Below are 26,430 nucleotides of genomic sequence, written 5' to 3' on the forward strand. Positions count from 1 at the left end.
AGGCAGGATGTTTTTCAAACAGAGCTTACATACATAACTTAATATGGATGAGCAAATATTTGCCATTGCTAAAGGAACAACTTGTTATGGCTGTTATTAACAGGTATATATCTATATATTTCTATTACTTAAGCTTTCCAAAAAAACAAATAATACTGAGGAGTATGCCCTTTGAAAGATTTTATGAAAAAAAATAATCCGTAAATTTTAAAGAATAAAAAGAATCAATTTAAATTAGACAATTAAATATACCAACTTAATATCATCAAAATATGTAAATTTCTTTAGGTCAAGGAAAAATGCTGCCTTTTGCTTTTAGATAAGATAAAATAATATAGATTTCTCATATGCTTATTTTATATGACTACAAAATTGATATAAGCTTATCATATGTTTTGTATTAATATTAAAAAAAACCACAATCACTTCTATACTTTGCAAAAAAAGGCCTATGTTTTGATGATAATGTTTTTAATTAAACTTTAAATTAACATTAGGAATTTTAAAGCTACATACAATATTTAGTACTTGTTAAATTGAAATGTAACATTCACGGCGACCATAACTTGTTAATAGCAACAGTTTTAAATGTATGAAATACCACCAACACACAGAAAACAGGCGTGAAGTGGAAGCAATTCCGCGTTTCGTCTGATGAGTGTGGGTCTCGGAGGCCGAATTTAGTCCTCTTTCCCTTCTCACCCTTTTCTTACAAGGAAAGGATGGGAAGTGGAAGCAGACTTTCCGGACGAGAGGATGCATGGAAAGGGAAAATATTTTCTTTCTGTGCATCCTCTCCTCCGTCGATTAAAGGTAGGCAACGCATATGCAATTGCGTATGTCTATGGGCAACGGTCACTTCGCCACTACAGCGATTTCAGGTGGCCGCTCGCTCGTTTGCCACCTTATGATATAAAAAAATAAAATAAAAAATAACAGCTTCAAAGGCTGTTGTCATAATTAGTTTAGTATTAGTCTGTACTACCAGTTGTTGTGGTTGTGGGAACAACTATATATTTAATTCAATTGTCTTTACTTCAGAATGGTTACAATGGATGTTAATATAGAAGATCAAGCTAAGAACAAGTTACAAATAGACACAATGTTTGAAATGGACACAGAGGAACAAGACACTGTTTCAGAGACACTAGATTACTGTATGATAGAAGTATTGAAATGGTTAGAAGATGAGAGAGAACCTGCTCTTGTGATAATGTGTAATGTCTTTGAAAGAGTCATATTACCAACACATGGTATAAGGTGAGTTTAAATTATTTAAAAATAGTATTATATGATAAAAATGTTATGCATTGAGAGTTGTGACAAATTATTATCAGAAGAAGAAAATTAGGATATTTTGGGTACATTCAAAGTAATTTTGGCATAGAAATATTTCAAAAGATCACAAATTCATGTATTATAAACCCTTTTTATATGTTTGCATTTTTAATATTTTCAGACATGTTCAATTCCTAATACTCTATACGATATCAATAAGCCAACAATGTGCTGATCGTATATTTTCCAATCTATGGATGATTGCTGCCGGTCTGCACGGGTCCGGTCCGGGAGCATTGGCCACAAGACGGACAGCAACCAGTCATTTAGCTGGCTTACTAGCTCGCTGTGTCCGTATATCAAACAGTAGACTGATACATTACCTGAAGAGCATGGCCGAATGGTGTCACTCTTATATTACTGCAACTCAAGAGTCAACTGCAGTCAGTGATAACACTAAAGTGCATGGTGTCTTCCATTCTATATGCCATGCAATATTCTACCTGGTTGCGTTTAAAAATCATCAGCTATTTGTTAGTAAAGAAAGTGAGTATGTCTTTTATATTCTACTACACCACTTTGTCCTCACAAAAAACTTACTAATAACCTATATGACAATGGTCTGCATCTGTAGCAAATTTCATCGTGTCGTCACTTCGTCCACAACTTATGTAACCTCTTTGGTCTGCGTTTTAATAATTTAACAATTCAATTATTTATTTCCAGGTCTGAACTTTGTGGAATCATTAAACCTGCCTCGTCTTGTGACATGTTCCCTGAATCCACTCCGTACATGTCCACCGCAGGTGACGCGGGCGTTCTCGTCTGTGACGCGAGCACATCAAGTGGTCTACTGCCAGGCTATCATAGAGAAGAACACGCGACACTCTCTACAGTACAGTACTGAGGAATGTTACAATGAATGGTTCCCATATGACCCTTATACATTGCCAAAGTAAGTGAATACAAGGAAATAGTTAAAAATATTAAAAACTCTGTCAATGGAAAAAAAACCCGATGGTTTTTATGGAAAATAAAAAACGAATGGTAAACATACAGACAAACCTGCAAACATACATGTAAGCTGTGATACAGAAACTATTTTCACAGAAGTTAATTTATTTACTCTTAGTTGTCGCCCTCGACTCCGTTCACTCGAAATTAAACTAATTAAGTAGCCTATGTGTTCTTCCAGACTGTGTTCTACATTTGTGCCAAATTTCATCAAGATCCATTAAGCCATTCCGGGGATATCTTCAAACATCCATCCATCTAAACTCTCGCATTTATAATATTAGTAAGATTTATCCAGCACCTTATTGGCATTGTGAAACAAGCCCTTAAAGACAAACAATTTTACCAAGGTCTTATGACTCTAATAGCCTCAAGTTGTTAAAGTGGTGTGGATAAATAAAAAATACTGAAATTAACTGTGCTTTTTTATTTTCTTTACAGATCCGGTCAAATAATATGGCCGTTGTGCATAGAATATAAAGACTGGGCTAAAGATGGCGATGATGAAACACAATATTCTAGTATCAAGAAGAAATTAGTCGCAGAAGATGATGATTATTTAATTGCAAGTCCTAATCAGAAATTGGCAAGTTCACTCTCAAATAATATATTACCAGGCTTCAAAACGAGTGAGACTATTATTATGTGAAATACATATATCTATGTTAAATGAATTAACAAGAAAAGTGATATGTAATTGTAAAATACTAGTGTATATTTTATATTTATCATCAAACTTTAAAACTAAAGTCTTATTTTATTACAGAATAATTCTATGATTTAAGAAAAAAAAATGTACAGTCAACCAGTAAATACAAAATAACCTTTGTATCTTTTATTAAAATTTATAAAAAAAAAGATGTAGTTCTTAGTTATAAATTGCGGCACTATTTAATTTCATATACTTATTCAAATGTATATCGAATAAGTCAATAATTTAGTGGATTTTTATTTTTCAGCTCTAAACATTCAACTTTCACTATTTTATAATTTATCCAATAACAATACTGCTGACAAAACTTCCGTCAAAAACGAAGTTTTCTAATATAATAATAGATTTCATTTATCTCAAAAACGGCAGAAAGAATAATGAAATTGAAAATTAAACACAAAAGTATGCTAAAAGGAGGTACAATTTGTGATGTTATTAAAAATCTTATTTTACATAAAATATCATTTACGAATTTATAATTTTAAATCACATTAATGTAATATATCTCCGCCTAATGCTGTTTCTCATTTAATTGTACAAGAATTGTTTCAAAATCTATGCAATTAATAAATTGTAACTTTGTGATTATTAACAATTTACAAGCATGATCAATATTACAGCGGCTTTTTTGTAGTAAGGCTCAAGTCTAACGCAAATTTGATACGTCGCTATGTGTTTATTTTTCGCCTCAAAAGTTCTTTATTTTCCCATCGTTAGGGTATTTTGTTTTTTTTTTTTTAATATGGAGCCACAAGTCTTAGAACTGAGCTGTTTTGACAAAATCAGACCATAGTGAGCTTTTCAATTTGTCTATATAAGTATTAATTTGTTTTAAATTAATTTTATTTTAACAGCTAAAATTGCAGGTCTGATTTTTGGCTTTATCATAAGTAGAAATAATATTTATATGAAGTAGCATTTTATATGTTAAGGAAATATGTTAAAATAAAAAACTTTTATTATATTACATTGTTTTATTTTAATTAAGATAAAATATCAATTTGGGCTCAAACAGATTTCCTAGCACTAGTAATATTTTTGACTATATCGATTTTAATTAAAAAAAATAGTTAAAAAATTCAAAGTCTCCGATCCACATAATAAGAAATCTAAATCTCCAAACCATCAAAAATACATTTAGTTAGAACTTAAGCAATAAGTCATAGATTCACTTTTTTGTAAAATTCAAATCTAATGAACACACTCACGGTTTGATAATTTGTAATATTAAAAGGCAAAACCTACTTCTAAAGTTAAAGAAGTAAATTTGGAGAAGAATTTTACTGTTAGAGTTCATCAAGCTTCTATATCAATTCTCAAGATAAAGCTCAAATTTTTGTCAAATAAAAGCAATAGAAATATTTGGTCATTATAGTGTTAAAATTGCCATTAGAATGCAAACAAATTATTAATATACTTATAAATAGCATAGAGAATGTTTTTATGATATATTTTATTTAAACATGAAATTACTGCATAAGTGGTAACATTAAGAACAACTCCAGTCTATATTCTAAAGGCTAATTTAAAAATATTTTGAACAGTACACTTAACTTCTAATATCAAATAATACCGTAAAGAGATTTCCACCCTCCGGAAAAATGCAGCTATCTTTTTTTATGATATGGATGTCTCCGTTTAAATGTACTGATGGTTTTATTTGTTGGATGATATTGTTTCGTTTGGTACTGAGCAATCACCGGTGCTTCGTTTGCTGCTAATTTGTTGATTACAAAATCATCACCTGCATTCATATTCTCCATCATCTTGAGTTTAGCTTCAATTGATTGGATAGCAGTCTTCTTACTTAGTTTCATTTCTGGCTTCGCACCAGCCAGTGCTGGTATGCCCAATTCTGGCTTCGGTTTATCTTGATCGTCCTGAAATATATTAGACGTAGATTTTATTTTGATATCGTAAATTTCTTTTTCATATAATTTTTATGGTTTTGATGAAAACAATCCCTGTACTTTAAATATGAACTCAATTGGAGAGTTTAATAAATTGATTTGTTTTGGAGTCCCTCATATAATTAAAACTTTAATATATTTTCTTAAACAATATGAATGAATAACAATCCCTCATTTATTTAACATTATGCTACATCTAGTACTATGTCACCAAAAACTATTTATTAACCCTTAATTTGATGGTGTCCAGTGTGACAAACAACTAATTAAAAAAATCCACTGAACTAGTCTAGAGAAAATTACGTAAGTATGACTTTACTAAAAAAAACAGTTTTTTTTGCTACAAAAAATTTCGTTGAATGAAGGCTTAAACATTGAAATATTACAAGTTAAAAAAATATGTTACATACAGAAGTTGTTTTGGCGAACTTCACACATATTCTTTTGGAGCCCAATAATTGGCCACTGAGTGAGTTCATCGCAGTGATGGCATCCTTCCGTAGCTTGTAGGTGACAAATGCAAAGCCTCGTGGCTGGCCTGCATTAGGCCCACTCCGGTGGAAAAGCATGTCAAACTTCTCGATGTTTCCGTACACACGGACCATTTTCAATAATTGATACCGGTAAAGTGAAAAGGGTATAGGTTACTGGAGTGACCATCAAACTGATACTGTTTACAATAATATTTTGAACAAAGTAAAAAAAAGTTTTTTTATGTTATATCTCTAAAACAATAGAAGGTATCTAATGAATAAATCTATTTTAAAAGTTTTAGCAATAGCTGCTTTCTTAGAACCAGGCATTTAAATCTTTGAGAACTTCCTAACAGTAATTGAACATTGATCACAAATGTTTAATAGAAGGCATAACAAAAAATAAATATTCATACTCATTAACTCTGAGATCCAGATTTCCAATCCATAGTCTCCTGTCGCTCACTCCATTCTGCTGCATGGGCTCCAAGTTCAAGGGTACCTATAATGGAAGGGTACTTAATCAGCGAAAAGGGGAAACATAGAAAGAGGATACTATCATTTCCTTACAAGAAAAGGGTAGAAAGGGGAGTTCTATAAACCATATTTAGGCCTATGGCACGAACACTTATCAGACAAATCGCGGTATCGTTTCCACTTGACGCCTGTCTTCGCTTTGGTCGTGGTATTTTACTGGTCAAGACGGCCAATTTGTGCAAAAGATATTGCCGTTACTGGTCCTAGCACTGATGAATTTGTACATAAAAGACGGTAATTATTAATTGCAGCTTTTGTTGTATAGAAGAGAGCCATAATAAGAAACAGTACATACAGTTACGTCGTCCATTTTATCGCTTAATGTTCACTATTGTACGTTTACCACATATATTTAAATAAAAGCATCAAAATTATTGTCCCTTACGCGAAATATACATTATAAATCTATATATTTTGCGATATTTTTATAACTGCAGTTGCACCATATTGACATATTGTTTGTCACTGTCACCTTGCTCATCTTGTCCAAAGAGTATATAAAATATATAAAATGATCTTGTCAGACAGACTAAAGAGTAATTTAGGTAGTAACAGAACAAGGACGGAAGAAACTTTCAGAGCGGTGATAGAATACTTAGAAACTTACTTATTTTATGCTTTAAACAATTTATTTAACTAAAAAACCATAAGAAATACGATTATTATAATTACAATACGATTTTTAATCATAAGCTCTAAAGACAAATCTCCAGAACTGTTAAAAATAAAAAAAACACCTGCCAAAAACTGTCAAATTATTATCTATACGTCAAAATCAATATGCAAAACAAAATATGAAAACAAGGTTACATTTTGGGTTTTTTTTACATGATTATATTACACAATTAGAGGAATGAAGAAAGTTATTTTAAAGAAAATACCTGGAGCACTACCACCACCACCAAAATGTGAAATCGATGGTAAAATCACAGATCTATCGTCAAAAACAATTGCGGAACTTTTTGAGCTTCGAGATAGACAGTTAAAGTTATTAAATAACAAGGGATTTATTAATAGATTATCCGATAAGGGTGCAAAAATACAAGAGCTGTATGATAAAATAGTAAAGGAAATAAAATTGAAACAAGAAGAGGACAGTACTTGCAATTTATTGAAAAATTTGAATCTCAACAATGATAGCGTTCAAAATGTTGAGTGGGAAGGTAAACTCGTGAATAAAGAGAATACTTATCTTGATTCTGATGATGACAGTGATCCGGAAGATGTCCTACATATACTTAGTCAGCAAACAGCTCAAGAGAAAAAAGTGAAAGTTATACCACAAGAAAAACCTTTAGTTACACCTGACGATTTAGTTAACATTGGTGAAATTCCACATGTAAAATATTTGGTAGGAAAAGCTGAACAAAATGTGAAAACAAAACCAACTGGTCATTATAAACCATTTAAAACAACAAAATCAGATGTACATAATCCTGAAAAAGAGATTCAGAGAAAAAAGCACAAATATTGGGAGGTAACGGCTGCAACACCACCTCCTATTCTTCATGGTCCTGCAAAGGTGCTATCATTAGAGGAGTCTTTGAAACTTCAGAAACAATATAATGTCCACTTAAAAGAAATTGAAGTACAACATGCAGCTGAAAAGTTATTGTCACGGGCAGGAATAAAAATGGCATCAATTTCAGATGCATCAAAATACGGTAAATATAGGGAAGTTGAGAGTGATAACTCCGCAGAAACATCTGATAACGAAGGTAGTGATAAAGAAATCCATGATGAAGAACCAGAGAGAGGAGGGGTAGTTTTTACAGTTATGAAATAATATTAAAAGTAGTGTGTAAGATAAAGTTTACATATTTAAAAAATGTGTTATTGTATAAAAATTAAATATAGTTTTGCTAATAATCCTTTTATTTATCTAATTTTATCCACCTTACAATATGTTGGAAATGGGACACCAAACAGCTTTAGGAATTACATAAAAATATATTGCAAAGATTTAGATTTTATAGATCTTATAATTTATTCATAAAAACTTGCTATATGGCTTTCCATCAACACTGACTTTCTACGTCCTTACTTTTAACATTGTTGAATATCACAAGTTTGGTCATGTAGGGCAAAAAAGAATGCCAATTCATCACTGCATTGTGAATTCGATTGTTAATCCCTCACAATCAAATTAGGTAAACTTTCACCAAATAATACATATTTAGGTTAAATAGAATTTTATAACCAATAAGCCAATGCTTTTTGTATTACAATAGACAAACTTAAGGGTTAATATTTAACTGCAAGAGCATATATTCGCATTGCAGGTGAGGTTCAATCCAAAGAAAAATATCATCATCATATCACCTATTTTCAAAAATGTTTTTATTTTATTTTGTCTCGCATCAACATTAAGTCTTCAAACCAGTATAATTTATTTGTTAATGTACAATAGAAACAGGATGCTTCCGTATGTTTATTGTACATGACATACAACTTGCCTCCAACATCATTCAGTACTCGGCTATAACGGTTGACAGCTGTTAGTTTGACAGTTAAGTTAGCTGATTGTAACTAGCTATCAAGTTGTCATATAAAATTTCGCGTCCGCGCTGTGTGCACGCATCAAGTGTGCTCGACCCCGAGTGTTAACCTCGAATTAAAATAAAAACAATTGTAAATTTTGTGATTATGGCCCCAATGTCGAACGCAGTCGTAGGCATTGATGATGACCAACGTTTTGCATTAATGAAGGTAAGATTGTAAGCCCTTAACTGTATTTTCTTATTACAATTATTGTGTTTACGTTACATATATTGTTAACCACATTTATGTCAACATTTGAACCCTTTATGAAGCAATGGATATCTACTGGAACGTTGATTCCTTAAAATTTATTATTATCTAAGAAAAACATACATTTATCATACCATATACGTATTATTTTTAGTCATGACAAAAAACGATAATAGAGGTAAATGTGTGCATATGTATACCGAACATGTTTCTGACGTAAATAATAGAACATATCTGTTTTGGTTTTTGAGAACAATAAAAAAGTCAACCATGGGAAAGTTTTGGGTTTAATTTCCCTGTTTTTATTGCATTAAATTCTTGTTTTAAATCAATATCCTTATCTTGAGGTTAATAACTTTAATGTGCATTGTGTATTGTCGCCTATGCCTTAGTTGTTAATATTAATCGACGAAAAAGTATCGACTGACTTCCAAGTTACTTTTAACTTGCAAATGTTTTTTTCCGTTTGCGTAATTTTTCAAATAATCTTCACGAACATTTGTCGTAAAAAATCGTCAATGCCATAATCTTTACCCAGTTATTACTTATTTAGTTTTCCATACACTATGCGAAACGAAACGAAAGAGCATGTTATTTCAAGGTCACGATATACAATTAAGCTCGAATGCATCGCTCAGCGCCAAAGAAAAAAAATCTAATAAACAACCTATTCTATGCATTATGTATAAATTATTATAAATACCTAGAGTATGAATTAGAACTGTAATTTTAACTTTAAATGAACGTTTTGTGCAATACAAAAACATAGTAAAACATTTTTGATAAAATTTGTTGTAGAAATGGAAAAAATTTGACAACCACAAAACTGTTGCAACTTTTGATATATCGTAAATACAAAGTATTATACATTGTTAAAGGTCATAACACTGCAGCTAAAAGATAACGCGATTATATCAACTGTTATTTAATTGATAAATATTATGATGACGTCTAATTATTAAATAGTAGCGGTTGCCTGTGACTTTTTCCGCGCGGAATTAAAAAAAACTACATAGTAATAAATATAGACCCTGTCAGTAGGAGATAGTGTAGCTTCCATACAGTGGAAGAATTTTTTAAATCGGTTCAGTAGTTTCGGAGTCTATTCAATGCAAACAAACAATCCTTTCCTATTTATAATATGAGTATGCTCAATGTATAGATTAATCGTGTATTTGTCAGATATAAATATATTTATTAGGTTTATCATATGACAATCTATGCATTGATCAAAATAGTTAGGCACATAATCTATGACTTTTTAAAACCAGCTGCCTATCTCGAAAAACTGACGATTGTAAGTTGCCGCTAGTCTCTATGTACGTGAGTTTTCACTGCTGTGACATAACCATATTGTTATTGGAAAACCCGAAATAAGAATATGTTTTCGTACAAGTGTCGAAACAGTGGAAATGTACTGCTAAATTGTCAGAGGGTTGCGAGTTTTTTGCGCTGTTAGCCGATTAGTTGACAGTCAACCTATTAGCTAAAGCGTAAGGTTCTTTTTAATTAAAAGCGACAAATTGCTTGTTAAAATAACAAGTATTATCCGATTAAATTATGTAACAAAGTAAACGCTAAATGTAACTAGTAGTATGGAAGTGTTTTGAAAGTGTAACGGTATTAATTAAAACGAGATTCACCGTTGCAACGCAAATTACTGCGAAATACGTCTCACTCCTAGTGAAGTACCCAATGCTCATCTACAAGGAACAATTGTGTAATTAATTTTAGTATTCCAAAATTTTCTCTTTCTAATTTGCAAACTATATCTTAGCTATTTAATACACGCATCTGCTAATTAGCTAATGAGTCATATTATAAAGTAAAAATAACACGGGCAGTGCAATTTCTAATAATTTTGTAAAATATATGTCCAAATTAATCTGAATGTTTCTTTTTACTGTGTGCCTGTATATTTTAATGTTTTAAAATAATTAACGTCGTCGTCGTATATTTATGTATCAACATTGTTAAACCTCATATATAAGACATTATTTTTATTGGTGAAAGCTGTAATATGGTATTGGATGTTATGAAAGACTTACGTAGGATAAGAAAAGGTTACGGCATAACACTTTGAACTTAAAAAAGCTTAAAATATCGTCAAAAATTGTATCAAAACTCTACCCTTCTATTCATCTTTATAAGTTACTAGCTGTCGCCCGCGACTCCATTCACGCGGAATAAAAAACAACCTTAATAAGTAGCCTATGTGTTCTTCCATGCTATTTTCTACATATGTGCCAAATTTCATCGAAATCCGTTACGCCGTTCTGGAGATACCTTGAAACAAACATCAATTCATCCATCTAAGCATTCGCATTTATAATATTAGTAAGAAGTAAGACTTTCTGCTACTTATTATTTCAGTTGAGTCTACTGTTTATGAAACGGTTACGAGTATTTCCGTTTATATATAACATTTATATAATTAAAATTATTTAAATCTAAAATATTTTTATTCACGGTTCAAGGAACAAAGGTAACCTTGATATGAATACGGATTGATTAATAAGACGAAGTAGCTTTTGAATAACTTATATAAAATATGTAATTTATATGCATATCAGCACCTAAAGACGAGACACGACAGTCGTAAATCAAACTACGAAGACGCTATTTTTAAATATTAATCTAACTAAGTTATTTAGTTGCATAAACAGAAGCAAAGCAAAAGCACATCAATCTGCTCCCTTCTTTTACATTATCTCTTCTCGTTACAATACAATAAAATCATCTGGTGAATGACGAAATAATGGCAAAAACTGTTCTATTCCAAACGTGTTTTTACCGCTAAGTATAGAAAAAAAATAATATATACTAAATACTTTGTAACTAACTCATCTTAGATTATATTGCAATGGCAATATTATATTACTAGTTGAATTGGTTTTGTCAGCGGAGTGTTAAAACTTAGTGGCCTTTGTGTTCTTCCAGATTGTGCTCTATCTATGCCAAAGTACACCAAGATCATTTCATCATTACAAACATATAAGTAAAAGAAAGACGACGAAGAATGCGGTAGGTAAAATGATAGAGAGCGACTAATTTATAATAGCCACGACTGAGTAGTAATTTTTTACTTCCTTTTGTAAAAGTTACGACTACGATGAAGTGTTATCTTGGCCACTTTCTTCCGTATAATGTTATGCATTAACATTTTCTATCTAACGACACTAGTAATATTGTTGCGTTCAGATGTGTAATGTATTTTTGATTGCGACTACACAAATGTGTAATTTCCTAAACGTTTCTATATTTAATGACTAAGCATAGTTAACTTTTATGTCTTGGTATATTACACAATTGATGAGATATTAGTCTTCACGGAAGTGGTAACAGATTATATTGTACTTTAGACAGATAAAAAAATGTTTGTACTGTTGTTTTCCAACTCAAGATTATATAAGTTATTGCCTATAATTTGATTTTTTATGTATATATTATGTAAATAAATTTCGTTACTAAATTCATTGTTGAAACACTCAATAAAGCGAACGCATGAAGCATTATTCAAAGCTTTAAGAGTCAATTTTTACTGTCATTTTGTTGAGAGAAATAGCAAAAGGTTATTGACCAATGACTTTCACTGAATGATAGATCTGCATCGTGTATCATTTTCATCTAATGGCGGCTTCACATTAACGGCGTGAATTCACGGCACAAGTCATGCCCTCCACATTCACGGGATGTTCAATTATTCTTCTTTCATTCAGCAATTATTTTGCTTTGGAAACATATCACTGTTTAGACGTCCAAACGAAGATTAAAACCGTTGTAAAAAAGGACGTGGTGGATGACGTCATTAATCTTATACTCATTATATTAAAAAATAGACTGGCACAAGGCCATGAATTAATAATGTGTAGAAAGTGAACATGACCCCTTTGTCGCCGTACGAAATATCAACACTGTCCGAAGAACAAGGCGCAAAACGAGGCATACGTACGCGAACCACGCAAAAATCATCCACATTCACGTTCACACCTGCTCATGGAGTTTCACAGTACTAATGTGGAGCAGCCATAATAAAAATTGATCAGAAACAACTTTTTGATGTCTAACCAAGTTTTGCACAATTGTTACATGTTGTACAGGGTCCAAATGTTCGTCATAAAACATTAACAATAGTTAATAGTTATGTCACGTTTGCTAAGGTGACATTAAAGTGTGATATGATTGTTAATGAATATGTTGTATTGTCGTAACAAAAGTATATCTTAAACATGAATTATTTTTTATTTCAAGTAGCACACGGTTGATCTTTTATTTTTCTTTTGAAATCGCAGCTATATTCCAAGGAATACTGCAAATATTATTTGCTTTACTGAACTGATGAAAACATATTAAATTCAGACTGTCTTCAATAACAGAGGAATCTCCATAATCGCTAATAATCGCAAAGGGAATTTCCCTTAAATAGTACGTTTTACTTAATTAAGAGTGTAATCTAGTATTAGAAATGTACTAATTAAGGGACCGCGAATGATCTTGATATTTCACTTATAACACTATAATCTATAACGATTTTGAAATAAAAAAGGAAACATAATTGTAAGTCCTTCGTCATTGTAAATACATTGCAAGATGCAAGTCGCGATTGCTTGTTGCGTTCACCTCACGCCTTGACCTTGGTACACGCTCTTGCAACACCCTGTATGGACGAATCATTAGCACTTAGTGTTTGTGCAACGCACTTAGGTGCCGTCTAATAAAATCTGACTATAAATATAATCATATGAAACATGTTAAGATAAATGCAAGCGTTAGTTTCAACTTTTTACACATTTAAAAAAAATAAAACCTGTTCTCTTGTTTTGTGGCTTAAGAAATTCTCCATTTTTTGTACCATTTGGGTTATAAGTTATAACCTGTTTATACGGATCTGTATTTGTAACTAATATGTATATACGTCATCATCATCATCAACTTGCCCTTATCCCTATCGAGGGTCGGCACGGTATGTACTACTCCTCCATACATCTCTATCAGCCGTCATATCCGAATCTACCCCCTTCTTACGCATATCCTCTTTCACACAGTCATTCCATACTTTTTTTGGTCTTCCCATACCCTTGTAGCCATCCACATTCAATCTCATTACTTTTTTGCTTATATCATCATCATCCCTCCGCATAACATGTTTGGACATGTTGTGGTTTGGACCACGCTTATCTTTTACTCCTCAATTTCCCGATCACTGGCGCTACTTTCAAATTTCCTCTAATATAACTAATATGTATATACGTAGATTTTATTAAGACGTGGAAAATTTTAAAATAAAGTTTGTCTCACTAAACCTTCCATTTTGCTTCTCGGAGAGTAGAAATTGGAATAGGTCCGTCAAAACTATCAAAGTAATAATGATAATTAAATAAAAACACATTTATTTATTGTTTTAATTTAATTTTCTCGGTGGCCAGTGCTAGTTTACGTATATTGCAAAGACAACCTGCAGATGCTTCCTGAAGCACTGGGTCTTTAGAGCCAATCGTTTCTAAGAGAAACTGCACCACGCCAGCCTGTGAAAATAATAAATAATATATTTAGTTTATATAAAAAGTTCCTAAATAAATTTTAAACAACTTGTTTGTAATAATAAGGTTTAATTTGCTTTCCAAAACTTTAAAATAAATAGTTAAGTTTTTAAAATGTCAATATTTTCTCGAACCTCATTCTCTTTGCAATGTAATAATAAGAAATTTTAATATTAGCACATCTTACATAGACACAAATGTTTGACAGCTAACATCAAATTGATTTATTTATGTTTTGTTTACAAAAAGACTCGTTTCGCAAACATTTCCAGACAATCATAAACATTGATTTTTGACTACAATTTAAATTTTACGAGATGAAAAAACGCACAATATAATTTGATAGCAAGGACTCAAAGTACCAAATTTTTTGTGCTCATTGGTTGCAATTTTATTGTTATGTTTGTATTGCTTTTGTGTACTAAAATGATATTACGACCATTGTTTTTAATTATAATGAAGCTGCGGATGAGGTTATAATGCTGCTGCTAGAGGTTAAAGGGTCATCTTTCCAATCTTGGAAACCTCATTAAATATATAACACAATATATTATAATTAGTAACATATGACATTATTCCAGCATAACAGTAATTAAATATATACATATATAATATATAAAACTGTGTAAATATTTGTCCCATTATATGCAATAAAAACTTTATTGCATATAACTATGGCAACAAACTAATTAAAATAAATGACTACACTGTAAATATCAAGAAACACACAGAAAAGCAGAGTCATTAAGTATTATAAACTTTGTATTTTAAACGTTTAACAATTACTTTTAAAAACCATAAATGTATGAAAAAATCCCCCTTTGCACTCAAGAACACAACAATAATCTTCTATAGGACTGTCTTAATTATATAGAGTACTGGGTGTAAATATTAGCCTGACGCCTCTAAAAGTACTGGCTGGCGTCCTACCAGAGTCCAGCGCTCAGGTAGCCTATAACCCTTGGCAACTTGCCCTACTCTTATGCTTGTCGAAGAACAAAGATATTTAGCATATACATTCAATAGATATGACATTATGACCCAAATCGTAAAAAAATGTTAAAAAAAACTCTACTATTGGTAGAGCTTAGAGTAATTGTACTGTTAGGAAGAAAATCCGATCTGTGCCGGTGTACTGGCACAACACTAGCCTTACTCAAATGTCGACGTTTCCGTCTCCTCACTATTCATTCTGACACTTCAATAGGTAATGAAAGCGCGCCATTCGCGCCAAAGGATTCTAACTAAAGTACTTACAAATTCCCGTAATTTCCGCTCTATAACGTTCTATAGTATGAAATTTGTATCGCTTTGCTGAAGTTTTACTTACTGCATGCATGGTGACACAATTGATAGAGTAAAAGGAGAGATGGTATAGGGCGAGTGCGGTGGCACGATGTACGTTGGGGTCTCGTGACGTCATATAGTTGACTAAGGGTGTGATAGCACCGCGCTTCCCGAACTCCTGCCGGTTCTGTGCCCAGTCACAGCAGTACGCGATCGCCACGCCCAGGTTAGCGCGCAGATGGTCATCGGTGGTACTTACTGAAAAATAATCGATCGAGTCAAAGAAAGACAATTAAACTAGTGGAAATAGAGTCTAAGAGTAATCATAGTAAAAGTCAAGCGGCCAGTGTCGCCTGTCTACTCGTGCTAATCGAAAGTAAAGCAACTAGCTGGTAATACTTTGATTTGAATTTTTTTGCATAGTTTATTTTTAAATTTAGTAGCAACATGACAAACTTTAGCAACAGTCATCGACCACAAGTACCTAGAAGGTTAACAAAGATTGTGTAACGGTTAAATCAAATAAACTTTGAAGTCATGGCCAAAGCAAGAGATGTCCGCTCATTGAAATGCAAGTTCCGTTAAACACACAATGCGATAAAAGAATCGACAAAAACGATGATAGTGTGCGTTATTATGCTGTCTTTTGAATACTAGTAAACATTGGACTTATGTTTAAAACTTTCACGTTATCGCAATTAATTGTTATCAACGTTTATGCAACATTTACGATAAAATTGTTTTTAAATTAGACTTCGTAAATTACAATTATTGACAATGGTTACATAATGATGTAAACATTTACTGGATTTTATATTTTAGAAAGTGAAAAGTTAGATTATCTCATTGTAGCTCCGGTACGAACATACATTTATATAAAAATACATTGAAGCTCATGATTTTGGTATTCCACTGAAGTTGATCAGTAAAGTTGATTAACTATTCTCCACCAAAGGGGACGTGTATGGCTTACTCAAGGACATAACAAAACAATACATACCTAACTTGGACAGTTTAGCCACGACACCATGATCAGAAATCACAGCTAAATTCTCATTGTCTTTAGCGATCGTAGCAATTGCAGCACACACGGCGGATAGTACATTATGGTCGTCGGAGTCCAGTAAATCTACGGTCAATTCCAAAGCGCCCACAAACGAGCGGACCATTTCTCCGGAATCCGGAGCGTTTTGAACACAGGGACTCAATGCTAACGCTGCATTCGTTTGCACTTTCTTAGAGTCATTCTTCAACAAGGACCAAATTAATCTGACTCCATCTAATTCGTCTATTTGCATCATACAATTATGTTCTTTTGCACATTCCATCAAAACCAATGGTACGTTCTCCAATAACGGTTTATATGTATTGTTCAGATGATGTACTGTAAACAGAAAGATATTTGACGATGATTTGAGTAATTGATAAAATTAATTATTCTTTGGTTCTTACTTAACATTGGAATGCCACCGGAGGCGCGTATCTTCTCTCTATTCGGCGGGTATTTAGCACATTCTGCCAACGCTCCAGCGACATTTGTCAGAACACCATCATTTTCATCATCAAGCAGTCGAACCAATATCGGAACTGCACCGAGGAAGTCTAGTTTTTTGACACTAGCCTCACTGTTGGCACATTTCCAGAGTGCTCCGGTCACCGCAGCCATTAAAGGCTTGTTTTCTCTATTTGTGGTATCTTTTGCGGCATCTATTAGAAGCTCTAATCCCCCAGCTTCTCTTATCATGTCTCTAGTAATTGGATCACTTGCACATTTGTATATGGCCAAACTACAATAAGTCTGCAATAGAAAAATAAAAGTTAGTTTATAAATAGGCAAAGAAACATATTACAGTATAACATACCTTTAAATCTTTATCTTCGTTTGCCAAATGTGTGATCAAATCATTGACCATTTTTTCTGTTTGTATCGCCAACTGAAAGGAGGTTTCGTTGGCACACATTTGTAGAAGACCGACCGCAGGCACGGCGACATCGAGATGTACGGTCTTAAGCAAACGAGCTATCAAAGGTATCATGCCAAACTTTCTCATAGCCTCACGGTTTCTTTGCGAAGCAGACATTGACCACAGCGCTTTAGCACCAGCTCGAGCAATATCTAGAAATTGTAATTCTTCTAGATTCAACTCTTCTCTTGGCGTCACCAAATATCTATGAAAGACAATACAAACGTAACTTTTTTTAATAACTTGGAGACATTCATTATTTAACACAATTTAATGCAATTATTACCTTTCTTTAATATCCAGTAAATCAATTAATTTTGGCAACCCACCAAACTTTCTACAGAATTTCCTTGTCTTACGAATCCTTCCCAAATTCGCAATCGTCTCAGCCGCTAATATTTGAACATCCTTGGCAGGATCTGACAATAATCCGACCAATAAAGGAATAGCACCTAGGTCTGTAACCTTTTTTCTTATTTCAATGTTTGGTGAGATATCTTTTAGAACTGCCAAGCTGCCGAGAATACAGCAAAGGTCTCTTGTTTCTAATAAATTAACAAGTAATTCCAACCCGCCGATTTCTTGTATAGCTCTTTGATTGACTTCAATCGTTAAATCGTGATCCTTTAGACAGGATAGTGCGACCATTGTAGCCGTTTGATTTCCAGCCTTCATGTACTTGACAAGCTTTTGTATATGCCAGTACTCTGGTGGTATTTCTGAAGACTTGATAAGATCTGCCCAGTTGTCTTCAGAGGGCGTGGTCGAGGATGCTGATGAGGCTGACGTATCAGATCCCTCTGTGACCATTACTATTCTCGGCAGTCCAACCGCATCCTGCCCTCCTTCCATACTGAACGCCGAAATGTTATCGCCTTCCGCCATGATTTATCTAATAACTACGTTCACAAATAAATAATTAACTTGATAAATAAAATATAGTATTCTAAAAGCGCGGTATGAACATTGAGTTTTCAGTATTTTATTGACTAGTGATATGTCAATACGGTTGCTAAGCAACGCTGCTTGATCGACGAAAAAAAATGACAGCAAAATAATAGCCGCGAAAACACATTCCTGCAGCCGGCACGTGCATGTCAAAGCTGCAAGCTAGATTCATTTTACACTCATACTGAGATATGGCATCAAGGCCGTATTGCAACTTTTTTTTGTGACTGAGTAGTCACTGATTGCCTTGAAGAGGCATTTATAGCTTCACCGGGCTTGAGGTGGCCGAGCGCAAATGGCGCTTAGCCTAAACCTCGTTTAAGAGTAACAAGACTCGAAGGCTCCCTCAGGAGCCTCGGCTCGGGCTGTTACTTCGTTATAGTTACCGGATTGGGAGGTCACCGAGCTCTTACATCGCTTAGGTGGACGCTCCATGGAGTGACTGGTCTCAAGGGCCCCCGAGAGGGGACCTCGGTTTGGGCTGTCACTCATTACGCGTTTAGCATTTCGATTCAAGGGCGCCCGAGAGGGCCGAACTTCGGCTTGATCGGTTGCTATTATCTGATTGCTCCCATATTGCAACGGGGTTGGTAAGGAATACAAAATTGTATTTAACACAAATGCTCTCATAAAGCATAAAACATAATTTTCTTTATACAAAAGCACATTAGCTGTAAATAAATGGCATGTTAGAATATTAATTTACGTAATCGTGTACGTAACAAATTTGTTTCTAGGTTAGATTAAAACGCATTAAACTTAGTTTAATTAACATAATTTAACATTAAACGCATACATCGTTCTTTGTTAACAAATAACTGGCAATTAACTCTTGTTTTGTTTCAGTTTCGTCGGAGCGTTCGAGATGTTCTAAAACCGGAACATAACGACCACTACCTTCTTAGATGGCTCCGTGGTAATTATCATTTTCAACACTTTATACTCTACTTTTTACGGTGATATGTTACCTTCGATCATATATTATCAGTGTAAAGCCACGCGTCCATTGGCCGCGCCGGACGCACCGCACGCACGGATTAAATGGATTTGCTTTGCCTTTCGATGCGGACGGCGCAGATGATGGACATAGCATAGCGCATGTAAAATCATACGTGCATGCCTGCGGTGCGTCCGACACGGGCCAATGGACGCGTTTTTTTAAAATGTAAACAAATACCATCAATATAAAAGCTTCATTGTTAACACACTATTTACGTTTTACATCAGCATAATCAAATTCGTCGTTACTTCTTGCGTAACATATTTTGATCTCATATTCGCGCCAAAATCTCTCGTTTTTCTTTTCATTATCTTTTTTTATGTTAGTGGCCAGTTTTTATGTAAAAATTATTATTTAATTAATTTTTTATTATACAAATCTCATTCAGTTATGAGCAGTCAAAGGCTGAAAGACGTGACATTGCAACATTTAGGATTAATTACAATTCTATGATGACAGTTTCTTTCCCTAATGATCCGAATTTAATTCTTTGACTGTCAAAAAATATTACATTAGATTTTTTTTTAACTTACTATCAAGTGGGTTTGTGGTCACTGGTTTATTTATAATATAAAAAAAAACTTAGGTATTTCGAAATGTGGCAGTAATTTATAAAATAACCAAGATAATTAACACAGGTATACTTATAAATTATGCTCAACTGACAGGAGGATAATCTTACGGTTTTACAATTTTTAATTTTTTTTGTGTTATAATATTTTGACTCATTATGATTACGACTAACAAATGGAAAAACACAAATTAATATTGAGTGAAGTCAGGGGTTATCGTAACCTTGAATCTATTTTCCTTATGGATGAGGTTTTTAAATAAATGTTAAATAAAATTTATTAATGTTACTAATATACTGGCGTAAAAAATGTGTTAGTTAATACCATTTTCCACTAACGCGACGCTACATTCGAATTTTTTTGAGCATTCTTGTGACATATCTGTAAGGATCTTTGCGTTTTATATATTATGTATATCAAGGTTTTTTTAGTATAAGTGATATCTATACTAAAATTATTAAGCGGAAAAGTTTGTTTGTTTAAACGCGATATTCTCAGGAACTACTGGTCCGATTTGAGTAGATAGTCCATTTATTGAGGAAGGCTTTAGGCTATATAACATTTCGAAGCCTCAGTAAGAAATGTTGCAAAAACGGGAAAAACACATTTGAGGACTTTCGATGCGTGCGCTGCATAAACGGTTTGAGTCAAAAAATATGTATGAAAGCATTATTCCTTTTTAATATGTCTATAATATATAATGTTTAGATGAATGTATGGATAAATGGATGTTTGAAGGTATCTCTAGAACGACTTAACATACATATAGAACATAGACTGGGAGAACATATAGGCTATTTTTTTTTATTTCCGCGCGGATGCAGTCGCGAGCGACCGCTAGTATATCATAAGCATCTTGTCTCATTCTTTCAGCCATTCGTATAAAATGTTGTTTATCTACAACACGAATAAATCACTGTCAAAAAAATAACACAAAAAATTTACATTACTTATTTCTTGGATGTAATCATAATGTAAGATTAAGATTTATCTTATAATTTAGCATAATGATCTTTTCATGATTAAAAAAATATTAAATTAAAAAAAAAAGTTGCACAATTGTCTACTGCCATGAGTCCGCCTGATTGTTTTATAAATATACCACTTGTTAGCCGTTTAGAGATGTCGCGTATACCAATTTTTAAACAAACGCAACCCTGAGACGACAACCATCGTGGTAAAGTTATTTAAAGAATGCATTATACAAGATGACGCCAGATAATTAATTTAAAAAAAAACTTAATTAACCTATGTTGTGTTCTTCAAGACTATGTTTTACATATGTGCTAAATTTTAATAAGATCCGTTGAGCTGTTTCGGAGATGCTTTCTAACAAACATCTATCCATCTAAACATACGCATTTATTTTAATAAATTACTGAATAGTAACATTTATGTTAATTTCAAAGTAATTGCTCTTTAAGCAGGTTAAGAAGGACCATTATTGCATATTTCGTAATTTAGAAAGGATCTTGTTCATTGCCTTGAAGTGCAATTCGAGAAAGGTAGAAATAATAAGATTTCAATTTAAAATTGCGATAATGACGTATTAAGCAATTCCCCAAATGTACAAAATGATTTCACAAAGTTTGAACTCGATTAACTGCATAACGAGTTGATTTTTAAGAGTAACTAACTGTCGCCCGCGACTCCGTCCGCGCGGGATTAAAAATAGATGTTGGCCGATTTTCAGAGCTACTCAATATGCTCACAAAATTTCATGAGAATCGGTCAAGCCGTTTCGGAGGAGTATGGAAACGAAAATTTTGACACGAGAATTTTATAAGATAAGTGTAATATTATAATACAACAAACGATAATATAATATATAGCATAGATATAGAATTAATAAAACATTAGAATTAAAAAATTGTATTGTTTTTAATGTTTTGTTGCAGCGCGGCAATGGAATCCGGAAGCTGCTGAAAAAATGTTACGAGATGTAAGTAACCTTTTTAAAGAACACGATTTCAATATAATATTTTACTTATTTGGCTTAAATATAATACTAGCCGTCGCCCGCGACTCCGTCCGCGTTGGTATATAAAAAAAACTTAATTAGTGTAGCCAGCCCATCCATCCACATCACATCCATCTAAACATTCGCATTTATAATATTAGTAAGTTAAATAAAAAGAAACTCTGACAGGCATAAATTCGAAAAAAAAATATGTCCTATGTCCGTCTCCTGGCTCTAAAGCTACCTCCTCACCAATTTTCAGCCATATCGGTAAAGCCGTTCTTAAGTTATAAATAGTGTAACTAACATCACTTTCTTTTATTTATATATATGTGGTAAATTCTATTTGAAATACTATTCTTTTTCTATTAGTCCAAATTGCTTACTAAGTCTAACGCGATTTTCATTTAGCGCGTAGCCGCGCGACTCTGGAAACGCGCCACCGACAGTTGCCATTGGGTCAGAGTAACGTAGCTAACCGCTAGTGGACGTATCCCTTATAGAATCAATATCTCCATAGTATTTTTATGACAGTCACTAGTTTGGCGTGAGAAATGGGGCATTGACACTACACTAGACACGTGGAAGGCTCCTGAAGCACTCGAAAAACACTTCCCCAGTGGAACAACGGGCTTCGACAAGGAAGGATCGCCTGGTAAGTTAACGAATAATTTCCGATTTGTGTTTTAACATAATACGGACAGATATTTAATTTTTATATTGTTACTAATATTCCCGATACCACAAAGTATGTTTCTTGTAAATGTTATTGTGGGTGCAACACATAATGTTCTCTCTGTTTGTTCAAAAGAAATGAGAGAGATGTCATTATGTGTCAATACAAGTGTCGAAACATGGTGACATGCTTATATTTTTGATTCAAATCTTTTTCTAATGTTTTAGTCATTGTTGTCCCGTTCGTGGGTCTGGATGTGTGGGGCCTGCTGCACTCCGTCACCAGGACCGACCTCATCCGCATGATCCTACGTCACCTGGAGAATTACCTCGCTAGTGCAAGCAAACAGTCGCTCGTACACGGACCTAATGCACTCAAGGTATTAATTCCGCACTTGAACAAAACAGACACTTCCTTAGTTATTGTGTTTTTTCCCTCCTTTTTTTTTAAAAGTTCTTTTATCTTTACATTATAATGTCTGATTTGTAATCAAGAGTTTGCCTTCTTTATTTATTATTATTATTAAATAGTGCCATCTCAGTTTTTTCAAGGAAACCGTGAGGGACAGAAAAATGTCATTTTATTTACATAATAATGACATTTAAGATTGTAAATGACCTTTACTCATCATTTATTATCTTATGTATAATTATATTTATAAATAAAATAATTTTGTCACCAGGTGACAGTGTTATTTGATCTAGAAGGGTTCAACATTAGGCAGTACGCGTGGAAACCTGCAGCCGAGATGGTGTTCACTCTCCTACAAATATATGAGGCTAACTATCCGGAAATTTTGAAGAAATGTTTTATTGTGAACGGTTAGTAAATTATAAGAACAGGCTGAATTCTGTTCAGCTATAAAATTAGAAATTTGTTGTTTAAGCCTAACTACTATTTATTTAAGACTAGCTGCCCGCGACTTCGTCCGCGTGAAATACTGTCATTGATCTGCGCGCGGTACTTGGACATTGCAACATTACTTTATTTTAAAAAAAAGATATTTTTCTAAAATGAACGCAGCCTAAGTTACTCCTTATTAATTCAGCTACCTGGTAATATAAGGCCCATCAAAATCGGTCCACCCAATTTTATTTATATGCATAGATGGGATGAACTAACAAAAATTATGTTTTCTCTTCATCTTTCCAGCTCCAAAGGTCTTCTCGTTGGCGTTTTCAGTGATAAAGAAGTTTATGCATGAGTATACAATATCAAAGATAAAGATTTATGGTACGGATGAACGCAAGTGGCAGGCGGCAGTCCTTGAAATGATCGACAGAGAGCAGCTGCCCGCGCACTACGGCGGTACCTTGGTGGATGAGAATGGTGATCCGAGATGCAGTCTTATGGTAAGCAAGCACTAATTGTTCATCTGTTATGGATGTCCAATGAGTATATCAACTAACTAGGTAATGCTCTAGTTCTTTCATGAGAGTCTTTTATGTCTATAGAAAGAAGACCAATCAGCAGTACATTTAATTGGGTTTTTAATCTTCGTCTAACCATAGTTTTTGTATGTTTTGCGCCAAGGAACCGCGTCAACTCTTGAAAAACATAATATTACCTTAATTAAGTCGTTATTTCATAGAAAAAACACCATGTTTCATGAGATTAACTGTTTTTCTTACATGATATAAAGAAGTTTTTTTATAAAATCACTATTTCAATAGTCAATAATTATTCTTGTGTGACTTAATACTTTTGTCACGTAGGTAAAACCAGGCGGCAAAGTTCCTAAAAGTTACTATTCAAAGAACGCCCCCAGCGAGCAGAACAAGGAGTACAAACGAGTCACAGTCAAGACTGGAGAGAAACATTCTGTTGACTTACTCTGTATGGAAGAAGAAAGCGTTTTAAAGTACGTAAATATTTATTATTAGGACAAAATATACTTCACTAATCTATATTTTTTTGTCAGTCAGACTGAGATTGTGAGTTTTATCGCTAATTTAGTACGTATGTTACCCATTAACTAGTTTGTTTGTTTAGTTGTCCTTTATCTCTCACTTTCCAGTAAATATTCCTTATTTGGGTGGTTTCTTCTATTCTTAATTAATCTCTAAATCGCTTTATTTATTAAATTATTATTGCATTTTCAGATGGGAATTCGGTGTGGACAGTCATGATATTAAGTTCCTGATAAAACGTAAGGACGAGGAGGGCAACGAGAGTTTGGTGCACGGACCCCGCAAAGTGGCGGAGGGACCCGTCGATATAGGCTTCCTGCCCGTCACTGGACCTGCTACTTGTAAGTTCAACACTTGTATTCTTTAGCCCGACCAACTGATGGGTAATTTCTTGACTGATTTCGATTTATGAAAGACTTCTTTATGTTTTATGCCAAATTATTATAGTTGATAATGAGGCTAAAATACATGAGCCATTTGCCGTCTTTTCATTTCTTTACTAGCTGTCGCCGCGGAATTAAAAAAAACATAATTAGTAGCCTATGTGTTGACTATTTTCTATATGTATGCCAAATTTCATCATTTTATCAAGATCCGTTCAGCCGATCTGGAGGTACCTTCAAACATCCATCCCTCTAAACATTCGCATTTATAATACTATTTATTGTAAAAATAGCTCAACACTTTTAATAGTGTTAGGAAGAAAATCCGACAGTGTGCCGGTGTACTGGCGCAACGCTAGCCTTGCTAAAATGTCAAGGTTTAGGTTCCCTTACTATTCAATCTGACACTTGACTTTGTAACAAAAGCGCGCCATTCGCGCCAAAGGATTCTAACCAATAATGTCTAAAAATAGTTACCTACTTTATTTGCAGATTCTGTGATATTCGACAATAAAAGTGCTTATTTGCGTAACAAGAAGGTGTTTTACGATGTACTGATATCTGTCCCTGAGAGAGATCTCAACATGTCGGATGAACCCGAAGACGCCCTGGAGGCCGCCGACACCACTCAGAACACAGAGGGTGCTCAACTTTAAACTGATGCAAAAGTAAAACACGTTTAGTACTAGCCAAAGTCGACGCGAGCAAATCAAGGAGTGGAAGGAGGCTAGTGCTAAGAAAAATTTTATTCCAAAGAGAATGCTTTTTATCAACATGGTACGATAGACGATTCATTATGCCCTTATACCGAAGTGGCCGAAAGTTAAATACGGTTTGTGTTTTTTTGGTAATAAACTAATAATTACAAAGATGTAATATTGAACATTAATTGTTAAGTTTTTTGTAGATACTAGTTTTGTTTTAATTAGATTATTTTATGTAAACATGCTTCTATATCTAGGAAGTAATTTTACGTGTGTACAAAATGAAGACATAGTTTCGTGTAGGTTTTATTTTTAAATTTTAATTATAATGTGGTGTTAAAATTTTGTTAAAGCAATAAAAAATTATTCATATAAAAACACCATGTTACAATGATATCGGTGTAAAATATTTGCTCAAAAATATAAGATATTTTTATTATTATGTAGAGCGTAGTCTGTGATAAATTAATTAAAATATTCCAAAAATCAGCAGCAATCTTCTTCATGAATCCAATTATCATGGATGTTTTGGATGTTTCTCACTAGGATGACCTATCCATGGTAATAAAAAAAATCTATTAGGCCTATTGATTGGTAGGCTCAATGGGAAACACCTTTTTTAGTTCAGTAGTGTAGTTTTTTCGACCTCAAAATGCTCTCTAACAGAAGAAACTGTATTATACATAAAATTGTTAATATTTAATTTTAAGTTTAATATATGAATTTCGCTGTGGTTTTGTATTTGCTTTTTAATAAAATTAAGCGAAAAATAATTTTTTATTTACTTGATATTCCATTCATTTTAAGTTTT

The 26,430-nt window shown here is 33.3% G+C and overlaps 5 protein-coding genes across 5 annotated transcripts in view; 3 read left to right on the forward strand and 2 right to left on the reverse strand.

The window, feature by feature from the left end:
• Tif-IA (RNA polymerase I-specific transcription initiation factor RRN3 homolog Tif-IA) overlaps positions 1–3,045 on the forward strand; it is a gene marked incomplete in the record, with an annotated part of 9,416 nt that extends 6,371 nt beyond the window's left edge. The window contains 5 exon segments of the mRNA XM_013325186.1: positions 1–103; positions 1,042–1,260; positions 1,460–1,824; positions 2,005–2,233; positions 2,734–3,045. Coding sequence (XP_013180640.1) covers positions 1–103; positions 1,042–1,260; positions 1,460–1,824; positions 2,005–2,233; positions 2,734–2,941 — 1,124 coding nt within the window.
• Positions 3,046–4,190: 1,145 nt separating this feature from the next.
• LOC106127161 (probable RNA-binding protein 18) lies at positions 4,191–6,390 on the reverse strand. Its single transcript, XM_013325188.1, has 4 exons — positions 6,220–6,390; positions 5,804–5,889; positions 5,325–5,535; positions 4,191–4,884 (listed from the first exon to the last, which is right to left on the reverse strand). The coding sequence occupies exons 1-4, from the start codon at positions 6,232–6,234 to the stop codon at positions 4,612–4,614; spliced, it is 585 nt and encodes a 194-aa protein (XP_013180642.1). The 5' UTR covers positions 6,235–6,390; the 3' UTR covers positions 4,191–4,611.
• A 327-nt stretch (positions 6,391–6,717) lies between these two features.
• Polr2M (RNA polymerase II subunit M) lies at positions 6,718–7,744 on the forward strand. The gene has a single exon (XM_013324974.1). The coding sequence runs from the start codon at positions 6,778–6,780 to the stop codon at positions 7,708–7,710; it is 933 nt and encodes a 310-aa protein (XP_013180428.1). The 5' UTR covers positions 6,718–6,777; the 3' UTR covers positions 7,711–7,744.
• Positions 7,745–8,452: 708 nt separating this feature from the next.
• LOC106127179 (SEC14-like protein 2) lies at positions 8,453–26,360 on the forward strand. The gene is made up of 10 exons (XM_013325227.1): positions 8,453–8,633; positions 19,261–19,330; positions 21,885–21,928; positions 22,481–22,601; positions 22,850–23,001; positions 23,305–23,443; positions 23,775–23,974; positions 24,338–24,483; positions 24,725–24,873; positions 25,408–26,360. Exons 1-10 carry the CDS (start codon positions 8,571–8,573, stop codon positions 25,569–25,571), a joined length of 1,248 nt encoding a protein of 415 aa, XP_013180681.1. The 5' UTR covers positions 8,453–8,570; the 3' UTR covers positions 25,572–26,360.
• On the reverse strand, positions 14,040–18,563 carry gudu (Armadillo repeat-containing protein gudu). Its single transcript, XM_013325226.1, has 6 exons — positions 17,753–18,563; positions 17,365–17,671; positions 16,955–17,300; positions 16,503–16,886; positions 15,546–15,760; positions 14,040–14,200 (listed from the first exon to the last, which is right to left on the reverse strand). Exons 1-6 carry the CDS (start codon positions 18,349–18,351, stop codon positions 14,069–14,071), a joined length of 1,983 nt encoding a protein of 660 aa, XP_013180680.1. The 5' UTR covers positions 18,352–18,563; the 3' UTR covers positions 14,040–14,068.
• Positions 26,361–26,430: the final 70 nt, after the last annotated feature.

This window comes from Papilio xuthus, unplaced genomic scaffold, assembly GCF_000836235.2.
Source record: "Papilio xuthus unplaced genomic scaffold, Pxut_1.1 DF824888.1, whole genome shotgun sequence".
NCBI lineage: Eukaryota > Metazoa > Arthropoda > Insecta > Lepidoptera > Papilionidae > Papilio > Papilio xuthus.